This window comes from Sinocyclocheilus rhinocerous, unplaced genomic scaffold, assembly GCF_001515625.1.
Source record: "Sinocyclocheilus rhinocerous isolate Xijiao unplaced genomic scaffold, SAMN03320098_v1.1 scaffold2812, whole genome shotgun sequence".
In the NCBI taxonomy this organism is placed as follows: domain Eukaryota; kingdom Metazoa; phylum Chordata; class Actinopteri; order Cypriniformes; family Cyprinidae; genus Sinocyclocheilus; species Sinocyclocheilus rhinocerous.
Window position 1 is genome coordinate 220,755 of NW_015629503.1, and position 13,125 is coordinate 233,879.

Genomic DNA, 13,125 nt, shown 5'->3' on the forward strand with positions numbered 1-13,125 from the left:
TTAGGAACACCTGCACTGATGTCCGGAGTGAAATCGCACGTAATGCAACAGTCTAGCAGATGGCTGGGAACGGAGGTCAAATGCCAGATGAATGAAGTACGGAGGAAATACTGCTGTCTGAAAAAGCACTTAGCATTGTTGCTTTAGGTCAGATCACAGATCACAGAGCGAAGACAGATGAGGAAGAACCCCAGAGAGGAGAAGACAGAAAAGTGAAGATAACCGGAAAATAAATGACCTTGGTGCAGTAATAAAACGAGGATCAGCTCGTAAAAAGATTTGCAATGTTGCTATTGATATCACTCGTGTGTGTGTGTGTGTGTGTGTACAGAGAACGGCCATGCTTTTCTTATTAGGTCTGTTTGGGATACTCCGAGGTTTTCCAAAATACAGAAGTGTTTGTTGATCCCACAGGCATGTTTGCATGAATAAATTTCACAGTACTGAACTGTAAGCAATATTGTGTATATAATGAATATAATGGCAATATTGTGGTCTTGGCTGCCAATAGAAGCCTTTTATTCATTTATGACCTTTCTTTTGCCATTAATAACTTGAGAAATAACGTTAAGAGAAAAGAAGCCAGTTTGTGATTTGTTTTTGAATTTACATTCCTTACAAATAAAGGACCACAGTATTTTATTTCATTATTTATTTTGGACAATCTACCATATTAATACCATGTTTTTTAACAGTACCATATTACAGTAGTAAATCAAAGTTTTATATTTCAAATGTGCAACAGTACAGCAAACAGCAGCACCTTTTGATAATGAAATGTATTTAAGAAAAAATAAAGAACTAAAAATCAAGTAGTGCATGCTGCGTAAATAAATATGAATTAAATGATAAATTCTTAATTGAAATAATATTCATAAAAATAAGTAAATAGCAGTGTTTTCTTTTAAGTACATTGGCATCAATATGGTAGCATGAATATGTTAATCATACACTGAAAAGAATTTTCACTCAGAAATTGCTAGTAAATTTCACAAACAATTCCAAAGAAATGGCAAGTAAAACTAAAAAACTGAAATTGTGTTTTCTTGTAAAACATACTCCAATAATTATTGACAACTTTGGAAAAAAATTAGAAAATTATATATGTATGTATATATATAAAAAAAATTATTTATTTTTTTACAGTGTACAATATCACGGTGCACAATCACTCTAAAAACACTTTATGGAAGTACGGATCACCAATATCCAGAGCCTGAAATTGAGCTCAAATCCCTTAGATGCAGGACAACTGAGTGTCGACCCTTTTGTTTGGACGTGGCATGGGGCGGAGGGACATTTAAAGCAGGAGGAGGGGTGGGGCATGGGAGTCCAGCAGTTGCCATGGCAACAGCCTCGGTTATGTAACATCTTATGTTGGTGTGTAAACAAAGAAGTGAGTGCAGTGATGAGAGACTAGGCTTCCCCCTCCCTCAACCACTTAATACCATTACAGCACATCACATCATATCCACATTACATAAAGCTGCTCTGCAGAGCCCGTCGGATAGTTAAACACTTGACTACAGATTGTGTTATCAGGGCTGATTGACCATTTAAAAACAGAGTTTTAAAAATAGGCCGCATATGAAAACTGACATGGTTGCAGTGCTGATAGCATAATGATAAATGATAGTCAGGTTCAGATATAACTGATCCTGATTTGATAGGGAAAAGCATTTTCAGAGAACCCACTTTTGCTTAAGGTTTCCCTGCAACTGTTTCTTGCTATTTTTTTATATATATATATTTTTGGCAGTTTAAGAAGGAAAGAATGTGAGAATGATTGATCGAAAAAAAATGTGAAGGAATAAAAAGAGTGACATAAGTTTAAAAGAATGAGTGAAACAGTGGGAAAAGTTTAAAAGGAAGGTTGCAAAAGGAAGATTTAAAAGAAAGTAGGACAAGATCAAAAGAAAAGATGCAAAAGAAAGTGAAAAAGAGTGAAATGAACAAAATAAAGTGAGATTAGTTTTAAAAAAAGTTTAAAAACGAAGACGACATGTTAGGGTTCAATGTTCTGGTATTTGGGAGATTAGTAGTAGTAGCATCATTATTTACTTTTTCTATTATTAATTAGTTTAATTCTTTAGCAAGTTTTCTTCCATTTAAGTTACAAAAGGCATGCCTTTGGTTACAAAAAGGCAGTACAGTGGAGTCTTACATGCATAAATGTTTCAGTGAATTGGAAATTGAAATTATATGTAAAAACACCTTGTAGTAAATAGATGTTTCAACATACAGTGGGTACGGAAAGTATTCAGACCCCCTTAAATTTTTCACTCTTTGTTATATTGCAGCCATTTGCTAAAATCGTTTAAGTTAATTTTTTTTCCTCATTAATGTACACACAGCACCCCATATTGACAGAAAAACACAGAATTGTTGACATTTTTGCAAATTTATTAAAAAAGAAAAACTGAAAAATGCTCAGTATTTAGTAGAAGCACCCTCTTGATCTAATACAGCCATGAGTCTTTTTGGGAAAGATGCAACAAGTTTTTCACACCTGGAATTGGGGATCCTCTGCCATTCCTCCTTGCAAATCCTCTCCAGTTCTGTCAGGTTGGACGGTAAACGTTGGTGGACAGCCATTTTTAGGTCTCTCCAGAGATGCTCAATTGGGTTTAAGTCAGGGATCTGGCTGGGCCATTCAAGAACAGTCACAGAGTTGTTGGGAAGCCACTCCTTCGTTATTTTAGCTGTGTGCTGGTCTGAATACTTTCCGTACCCACTGTATATGAAAGGATATACAGCAGTGTTACAAAATGTAGCACTGCTGGCCTCGCATGCTAACAGCTAATTTGTTTATATTGAAATAGCCTCTAATTAGAGATAGTGAATGTAAAGGAGGTCCAAAGCTGACATACTATATATAATATGTTCAGTGAGTATTTGAAGGCTTCAACGGCGTGTAAGATCACACTGATTTCTATCTGTGCTGGATGAAGTGCCAGCTAGAGTATGCAAATAGCTTGTTATTTTTGATGTGGCGTGGCTGAAACACGATTGCTCCCAAAGGACGTCTGTACAGACTCCAGAATGCACTTAGGATCAGACTGCATGTCACGAAAGCAGCAGCGCACACGTCCCTCGCATCGCTCAAGGGATGATGCAGCACGCCTCATTCATTGAATGTTGACAAACTCTAGCTAGAATTACATGCAATTACAGATATCCATATGTTGATGTGACAGGAGGTTGTGTATTACAATGATTTTACCATCATTAATGTGACACGCAGCACTTTAGTGGGTTTTTATGAAATGGCAACAGCAACAATGTTTAAAATAACCATTATAAAACGGATAGTTCCGGTCCTTGATTCTGATTGGCTGAGCCACGTTCGAAGCTGTTGTAAATTACTCTACAAACATACACCTTTGTTTACGTTTGTCTGTTGCTTGGCAACCACTTTGTTGCAACCACAACTGATTCTGAGGAACTACATTGTTTGGTGGAAGAATACTGTTTTTATTAATATCATTACACTTTATTTGCTCTCTTTTATTCTGTGAAACCTTACTACGTACATGGAATAACCGTTTTATAAAAGCAATAAGCCCCGTGAAGCCGTGGTTTACAGTGAATTTATAACATATATATATATATATTTATTTATTTTTTTTATTTTTTTTGCAGTATACAATAAGGTTCAGTTTGTTAATTTTAGTTAACTACATTATCAATCATGAACTAACAATTAAAATATTTTTAACAACTAAAACACTATTCAATGGACCCGAGTTAACATGAACTAACATTAGTAAAGATTAATAAGTACTTTAACAAATGTTCTGCTCATTGCTAGTTAATGTTAGTTGTTACATTAACAGACATTAACTAATTGTAAAGTGATACAACAAAACTGGATGATCAAGATCGTCAGCATGATTTGAGATTTACCCAAAGAACATCTTGTGCTTAAATGGAAGCTGGAAAATCTGGAGTCACTTGATGAGTGCTACAAATTTGATCAGTGACCTAGATGCATTTACATTTTGCAAAATCCTAAAACTTTCTGTTTATCCCCAGGTTTAGATGAAAAAAATGCCCTGATTTTCAGTGTGCTAAATGATCCTACTGTATGTGTGTGCTTGTTTGGGCATTTAAATATAGAACATAGAGAGAGCGGCAGAGAGGGCGAGAACACATATCTAGCGTGATGCTGTTCGCCCCCTATTCTTCGTCACCAGCACACGTATGTATGCGTCCCTGTGGGCTTGTTGCTGGAGGAAGGATAGAATGGATAGTCACCTCTTCCACCTTCATTAAAAAGCTATTTATATTCTCAGGGCTGAAATACTCTGACCTTTCTCATTAAGCGATGTGTCATTTGTGAACACAAACACCCATGGACATATTGTGAGACGCTTTGGATGTGGGTTAAAAATAGCCGAGCAGCATTATTTGTGCCATCTTGTGATGTCTCAGGGTGGCTTAGTACAGTTTTTCTGCAGATATGTGGTGTCCTGTGGTTCTGCACACACATCTGACTCTTGAGGTCAGCATTCAGTGAATCGCCTCCTGCAACATGAAGCAATTGTTTACATATTCAAAGAAAAGAATGACCACTTACTGCGAGAACTTACAGCAAAACACCCATCAATAAACCAGCTTTAGTTTTTAAGCACCATTACTGTGATAAAGGCTGGTTTTAATTAGATTCTTATTGGTATTTGAATGTGTTGTGTTTTGGAAAGATATTGATTAGTTGGTTTGCCATGGGCTGTGATTGTCACTCGCTCTGAACAGTGGTCAACAATGACGACCAGATGGCTATGACAGACTGAACTGCAAATATAGATGACTAAGCAAACATTTCTTCTTGCATCTGAAATACAATTTCTTTCTTTGAAATATGATTCTTATGTTTAGATATCACCAATGTAGGCCATCATGCATTTTCTGTAAAGCTGCTCTGAAACTATCTGTATTGTGAAAAGAGCTATGTATAAAGCTGACATGCATGTGCTGGATGATGAAGAATAGAAGGTGAACAGCATCACACTAGACATATATGTGTTCTCCTCCTCTCTGCCTCTCTCTGTTTTCTAAATTGAAATGTCCAAACAAGCACACACATACAGTGGGATCATTGCACACTGAAAATCTGGGAATTAACAGGAAGTTTAAGGATTTTTGAAAATGTAAAGAAAACATGCAGCAGATTGTGCACTATTTTTAGGTCACTAGTCAAATTATTAGCACTGATCATGTGACCCCAGATTTATGTATGCTGTACATGCATATCTGATTTAATGATTTTAGTGTAATATATTTTCTCACATATATACTCAGGATGTAAATGAGAAAATATTACACAAATATAATTAAATCAAAATGTTTGTTGAAATGTTTTTTTTTTAAAACAAACCAACATAAATATAAAATAACATTTGTAGTTTTATAAGATGTTTCCTTTTATCGCATTGAATATCCTGAATTGTCATTGGTTGTATAAACCGCTAGTGCTGGGTAGATTACCTACAAATTGTAGTCTATTACTGTTTACATGATGAATATTGTGGTTAGTAACGTAATCTAGGTTACTCATTTTAGGCCTATATAATGTATTCTGACTACTTTTTAGATTTATTTTAGAATACTTATTACCTTGTTTTAAACTTACCATAAAATGTACCACATTAATATAAAAAGTAGAAAGAAAATATATTTCATTCTTTGATATCAACATCATGAAATACATTAAACATTACTCCAGGGTTTTCCAAAACGCGTTTTATTCTCTTACACTGATTGTCTGTTCAGACGGACAAAATAAAGTTGATTTCCCCCTCCTTCCTCGGTACCTTCGTATAGGCTACTGCAACAAAACGCAACGAACTATTAAAGGAATCATTGAAAACCTAAAGGCGGATACCTCCAGTTTTAATGATTTTAAATGCACAAAAATCCAAAAACGTAACACTGGTTGTAACATAAGTGCACATTTTTTCTTAGAAACATCAGTACTAAAACGAGCATACTCAGTGCTTTCAGTTTTGTATGACTGTCAAACATTACAGTAGAAGCGTTTACATTTCCGATATGATTTTGCATATAATTACACCGCAATCACACACTGAGCTGCATTCTCCATTGTTTGCCTGGATCTGTGAGGGAAAGCCCAGCGCTGGTTGAGGGGCACAACGTGACCTAACAAACAAGGAACCTCCGGGAACACCGTCAGTCCTGAACTATGCGCACATGGGGCCTATCTGAGGGGTCCCGCGAGAAGCGACGCTTTACAAATGACTCTAAAAATGCGCGTTTGCAAGTGTCGCTCGGTAAAAGCGCATTCATTTCGCATCAGTACTATGTTTATGAGGAAAGTTTACAATATTAGTCTCTCGGATGCTGCTTAACACGTTTTATTCATGTGCTCCATCGGCCGTCAGGACACTCCCTGAGCGCGTTTGCTTCGCTTGGGAGGCGGAGACGGGACCCCCGTTGACGTCAGTGGGCCTGTCGGTTTCCTGCGATAGAAAGTGAGAGAAGATAGAGCGAGAGAGAGGAAAAAACAGACCTCTGACCGTTGAAACCCTTGACAACAGTTCAGGCTGCACCTGTAAGTACCGCAAGTTAAGAAATTCACGCGACTTAATAAGCGTTTGGACGCATGGTCCAGTGCGTAACGAACGCATACGGTGCGTAAACGCATCTCCAGGAGCTGTTGTTTAGGAACACAAAAAGATTGTATGGGTTGTTTAAACTTGTGAGCATGCATGTTTGTGTGAGTTTTACGCTGATTTTGCCTGGTGTCGGTCGGTCTGTACCGAGCCGGCCCGTGTTTTGTATCTCGCCGAGAGCGCACGTCTCCAGAATCCTAATACGCGGGGTGTAAATGTTTATCAAGCCCGCAACGCTGCTGGAGAGAGCGTTTGCTTCGCTTGGGAGGCGGAGACGGGACCCCCGTTGACGTCAGTGGGCCTGTCGGTTTCCTGCAATAGAAAGTGAGAGAAGATAGAGCGAGAGAGAGGAAAAAACAGACCTCTGACCGTTGAAACCCTTGACAACAGTTCAGGCTGCACCTGTAAGTACCGCAAGTTAAGAAATTCACGCGACTTAATAAGCGTTTGGACGCATGGTCCAGTGCGTAACGAACGCATACGGTGCGTAAACGCATCTCCAGGAGCTGTTGTTTAGGAACACAAAAAGATTGTATGGGTTGTTTAAACTTGTGAGCATGCATGTTTGTGTGAGTTTTACGCTGATTTTGCCTGGTGTCGGTCGGTCTGTACCGAGCCGGCCCGTGTTTTGTATCTCGCCGAGAGCGCACGTCTCCAGAATCCTAATACGCGGGGTGTAAATGTTTATCAAGCCCGCAACGCTGCTGGAGAGAGTCTCCGAAGCACCGAACGCAACGGCAGGTAAGCGCCAAAACACCTTCGCTTGGCCATGGGATGCCAATGAACGCGTTTCTGATGCGCTTTGCACGTCTTCGGCTGGTTTAAAAGGCATTTTGTTGTCGAATTAGGGAAGTGTTCTTGTTCATGTCCTGTTGCAGAGGGGTTTTCCCCGGCTCCGCCCTCTTCATGTGTTTCTTAAAGGCAGTAAGTAATGCGCCATTCATCCTGTGCGCACCTGGATTTGGCACTGAACTGTGGCTTGTAAACGTAGTGGCATTTATTAAAAAAGGTGGTGGATTTGTGTCAGGCTTGGACACATGGTGACTCATCGCATGCGGGTCTTATAGGCTGTGAGCATGTCAGTTTGTCACTGGCACGGTCTGCCTTACAGGAGCAACCCCTGTTTAGTGCCGTCTTTTTTGCCATTGCACCCATGCCAAGTAGATATGTGTCTCATGTGCAGCAGTTTCTGTTGCCTCTGTTAAACTGTTTTCAGGGTGTTTCCTAATAGCCTGATTGACAGATTCTTTTAACATTTTGCATTTATGCATTTGGCAGATGCATGGCTTGGCGAGGTATGAATTTTATTAGTATGTGCATTCCTAGGGAATCAAACCCCTGACCTTGGCGTTGCTAGACCAGTTACATCAATTCTGAAAAAAAAAACAGTATTGAAATTCTGCAGTAATATTGTAACATTACAATTCTGCAATAATATATTCAAATTCTGCAGTGACATTGCAACATTACAATTCTGAAATGAAGTAGTATTCAAATTCTGCAGTAACATTGTAACATTCCAATTTTGAAATGAAGTAATATTAAAATTCTGTAGTAACATTCCATGTCTTAAACGATGCAGTAATGAAGTTCTGCAGTAACATTGCAACATTCCAATTCTGAAGTAACACAATATTCAAATTCTGCAGTAACATTCCATGTCTTAAATGATGCAGTAATCAAATTCTGCTGTAACATTGCAACATTCCAATTCAATATTCAAATATTGTTGCTAGACCAGTTACATCATTTCTGAAATAACACAGTATTCAAATTCTGCAGTGACATTGCAACTTTCCATTTCTGAAATGAAGTAGTATTCAAATTCTGCTGTAACATTGTAATATTCCAATTTTGAAATTAAGTATTTAAATTCTCGAGTAACATTGTAACATTCCGATTCTGAAATTATGTAATATTCAAATTCTGCAGTAACATTGTAACATTCCAATTCTGAAATGAAGTATTTAAATTCTCGAGTAACATTGTAACATTCCGATTCTGAAATTATGTAATATTCAAATTCTGCAGTAACATTGTAACATTCCAATTCTGAAATGAAGTATTTAAATTCTCGAGTAACATTGTAACATTCCAATTCTGAAATGATATCATATTCAAATTCTGCAGTAAAATTGTAACATTTCAATTCTGAAATGACATAATATTCAAATTCTGCAGTAACACTGTAACATTTCTATTCTGAAATGTCATATTCAAATTCTGCAGTAACATTGTAACATTCCAATTTTGAAATGACGAAATATTTAATTTCTCCAGTGACATTGTAACATTCCAATTCTGAAATGATGTAATATTCAAATTCTGCAGTAACATTCCATGTCTTAAATGATGCAGTAATCAAATTCTGCAGTAACATTGCAACATTCCAATTAGGGCTGGACAATAATTCAATATCAATATGTATCGCGATATAATTTTTTTCAATAACGGTGATATGATTTTTAAACACATTTCCGATATTTCGATATACATTACCAGTGTTTCCCATACATTGATTTATTTGTGCCGTTTGACTTCGTTGAATAAACATGAGCACTGCACGTTTCAAAATCAAAACGTGGCGCGGGTGTTTTATATGAATGAATCTCTGAAGGGAACCGACTGTCTTCAGAAAAGTTTCGATTTCTATTTCAGATAAATAGTGTTCATATCGATATCGGAATTATATCGTATCGACCGAAATTAAGAAATATATCGTGATATTAATTTTGGCCATATCGTCCAGCCCTAATTCCAATTGTGGAGTAACACAATATTCAAATATTGTTACTAGACCAGTTACATAAATTCTGAAATAACGCAGTATTGAAATTCTGCACTAATATTGTAACATTCCAATTCTGCAATAATATATTCAAATTCTGCAGTAACATTGTAACATTCCAATTTTGAAATGAAGTATTTAAATTCTCGAGTAACATTGTAACATTCAGATTCTGAAATTATGTAATATTCAAATTCTGTAGTAACATTTCATGTCTTAAATGATGCAGTAATCTAATTCTCCAGCAACACTGCAACATTCCAATTCTGCAATGACATATTCAAATTCTGCAGTAAATTGTAACATTTAAATTCTGAAATTACATCATTTAAATTCTGCCGTATCATTGTAACATTTCAATTCTGAAATAACACAATATTCAAATTCTGCAGTAACACTGTAACATTTCAATTCTGAAATAACACAATATTCAAATTCTGCAGTAACACTGTAACATTTCAATTATGAAATAACACAATATTCAAATTCTTTAGTTGCACTGTAACTTTTCAATTCTGAAATGCCATATTCAAATTCTGCAGTAACATTGTAACATTCCAATTCTGAAATAACACAATATTAATCAACATAGTCATGCAGGGGGATTTTTTTTTAACACACACCGATTGTCCTAGGACAGTATTTCTCAATCCTGGTCTCTCTAATCAAACGCACCTAATTGTTAAAGGCTCCATGTTCTGATATGGATGCGTCAGATAATCCAAAATGTGCAGTGGCGGGGGGCTTCCTGGACCAGGAGTGCGAAACACTATTCTAGAAGTGTGTGTGAAACCTGGTGCATGCGCTGTGTGTGTGAGTGTGTGTGTATGCTCGAATCCTCAGGGAGGTGATGTCATTGCCGTAGAGCTGCACATGGAGGGAAATCATACACACTCGTAGTAAGCATTATGTAATGTGGTGAGACGGAACATTCGCGTGGAATCTGGCACATGCCAGACGGGATTCATGCGGTGGACGAGGCATGTCAGATGTTTGCTTCATGCTGCAATGGAGCTGAGGGACAAATAGAAACAAAAACCTCCTAAACATTGAAACAAAGAGCATCTTGTGTAGAACGTGGGGTGTATTTGCATCTGTTCCTGCAGAGCTGAGAAATGCATTTTGCCATTTTGAGAGCTGCAGTTTTAAAGGGGTCATATGATGCGATTTCATTTTTTCCTTTCTTAAAATATTTTGAAGTCTGGTGATAAACAACCTGTCAACATTATTGTGAGAGGATACATACCAACCAGGCTGATTAATTGGCTATTTATCGGCATTTATACAGTCTACAGTCTATAAATGTATGTATTCTTTTTAAATCCCAATTCATTCGAAATGTGTTTTAACGTTTAGGAGGATTCGTTTTCTATTGAAATATATCAAATTAATTTTTTAGATAGGCCTACTATATATCATTGTAGCTAATATTTAGCAAATTAATTTATTTTTCATAGTTATTTAAAACATTTTGTGGGCCCTTTTTTATTGTGCTGTATGGCTAAATGTGTTCAATGGCTGTAGCTTGTCTTGAGAATATTTAAAATATTTAAAATATGTCTAATGAAATTATTCTGAAATTTTGCTTGTGATGGAGACCTTGAATAGCACTTTTAAAAATCCCCGCAGGGTTTGCAGCACGGCAGAGATGACAGTGTCATTTCTCTGGGTTTGATGTCAGATAAACGCAGGTGTGTGTAGAAGTGCAGTTAGTCAATTCATCGATGGCAACAGACCATTAAGATCAGGAATCTGATTACTGTTCACACTTCTGTATCTGTGTCAGCCCACCTAAGACATCAGTTCTTACTGACAACGCTAGTGATTTTTGTCACAGTAGCTGGAGCTAGAGAAAGAGGAAGCCACGCTTGTGTTGTTTCCAGCAGCAAGAGTATGTTTGTGGCCTATTTTGCTTTTGCTTCAGTTTATTTGTTTCTCATCTGTCCCAGATGTGCAGAGGGTGTCTTTCCTGTGTGGAATAGGAGATTGTCTTTCCTCCCTGTGATTGGCCGCATTCCATCCAGCATCTTTCCGTACAATGTGTCACTGAGCCAGCGGAAAAACTCTGAAAATGCCACGTACAAAGCAAAACAACCCTAAAAACCTGAAAGGTAAGTGCTGTCTTCCGTTGGACCAGAATTCTGTTTGCTTAGGGTGTTTATGTTGGTTCATGCTTTATCCTTTCACAGGTGTCAGGAGGTCTCAATATCGTTAAAATATCTTTGAAGTTTCTGAAAATGTTCGTAGAAAGGAAATATTTGGCTAGTTAATAGAAAAGTGTTGGTTTTCCAGTCAAACTAGAACATTTGTTTACGTGGCTTGGGCTATTTTTGTATATTTTGGTTCTGTGTGAAATTACTCATATTTATTTACCACAAATTAGTTAGTCATTAAGAGATTTGTGTGAGTGGAAACTTTATAGTTTCAGTTCTACGTGTCTTTCAAAAAGTGCTTCTAATAATTCTATTTTGACGACTCTGTGAAGTCAATTGACTAACACAGTTTTCTTTTTCTGTGTTGATGTGTTTCCTGTTGAAACAGGAAGTAGTTTCTGGCAGGTGGCGTTTGAGGGAGGGAAGTTCTTTTTCTATAAAGTGTTTTTGTGGATCAATATTTATTGACATTTTCCGGAAGCATTTTCTGCTTACTGTGACTTATAGTCAATGTTTAAGAGTACACTAGCATGTAGACGGCATCTGTTTAATTACAGCAAGCAGTATTTTATGTTAGAATTTTGAATTATGTTAGAATTATGAATAGAATTAAGTTAGTATCTCTGTATTTTAATGCATGTCATTTTTTATAGAAATAAAAATATACTCGCTCTAGCAGAGTGTGTAGCAACCCAGATTTTGGAGTGTTTGGATAGTTATTGCTTTGAGCTTGGCCAAACAAAATGAATAATTTAGTTTGATTACAGAACAGCATCCACTAGAGACGGCTATGTCTTTTCCCAATATTAGTATTATTAAGTGAAGAGAGGGGGGAAAACACACACACACACACACACACACAAAACCATTTTTGAGTCTTATTTTTGCTTTTATAATAAAGACCACAGATATGACCATGATGATTCTTTCTTGATTAAAAGCAAGTTTGTAGAAGTTTATGAAGGTGTCATTACATATTAACATCAAAGCTCTAGATTATATTAGTAACACTTTGGTCTTGAACAAAAATTATTGATCTCTTTAACATCCTAAGTGACAAGTAGATTTTAAATGGTGCACAGGTTTATACACACAGTGACAACCATCAGGGTAACACACATGAAACTAATGCAATAAACATGAACTAAATAACAGAAAATATAACACAAAACACCCTCATGTAATTACTGATAAAAAAAGATAAAAATTGTTTATATTAAATACAATCGTTTGGGATGTGTCACATGGAAACTTCTGGGAATGTACTTTTACTGTCTTTAACCGGAAATTATTCAGTAATTCATAGTTTTTACTTGTAAAAAACATTCATTTGATACTATTTTACAGAAAATTACATATAGTGCATGCTATATGATAAGTGAAATAATATAAAAATTTTCCCACAGAAATTGCTAGTAAAGTTAAAAAATAATTACAAAGTAACACATTGAATTAAATATGAAAGTGTGAAGTAGAAAACCTGAAATAGCATTTTCTTGTAAAATAGACTCCAATAATCTTTGTTCTATTTGAAAAATCATTTTTTACAGTG

General features: G+C 36.5%; 1 protein-coding gene across 3 annotated transcripts in view; it reads left to right on the plus strand.

Moving 5' to 3' along the window:
- Window positions 1-6,928: 6,928 nt before the first annotated feature.
- LOC107738951 (zinc finger protein 40-like) overlaps window positions 6,929-13,125 on the plus strand; it is a 64,529-nt gene continuing 58,332 nt past the window's right edge. For 2 of the 3 annotated variants that reach the window (XM_016550878.1, XM_016550881.1), the window contains exons 1-2: window positions 6,929-7,036; window positions 11,370-11,531. In XM_016550878.1, coding sequence (XP_016406364.1) covers window positions 11,492-11,531 — 40 coding nt within the window. In that variant the 5' untranslated portion in view covers window positions 6,929-7,036; window positions 11,370-11,491. Of the gene's footprint in view, window positions 7,037-7,069; window positions 7,374-11,369; window positions 11,532-13,125 lie in introns of those variants that run through there. The other variant, XM_016550879.1, reaches the window with a different exon arrangement.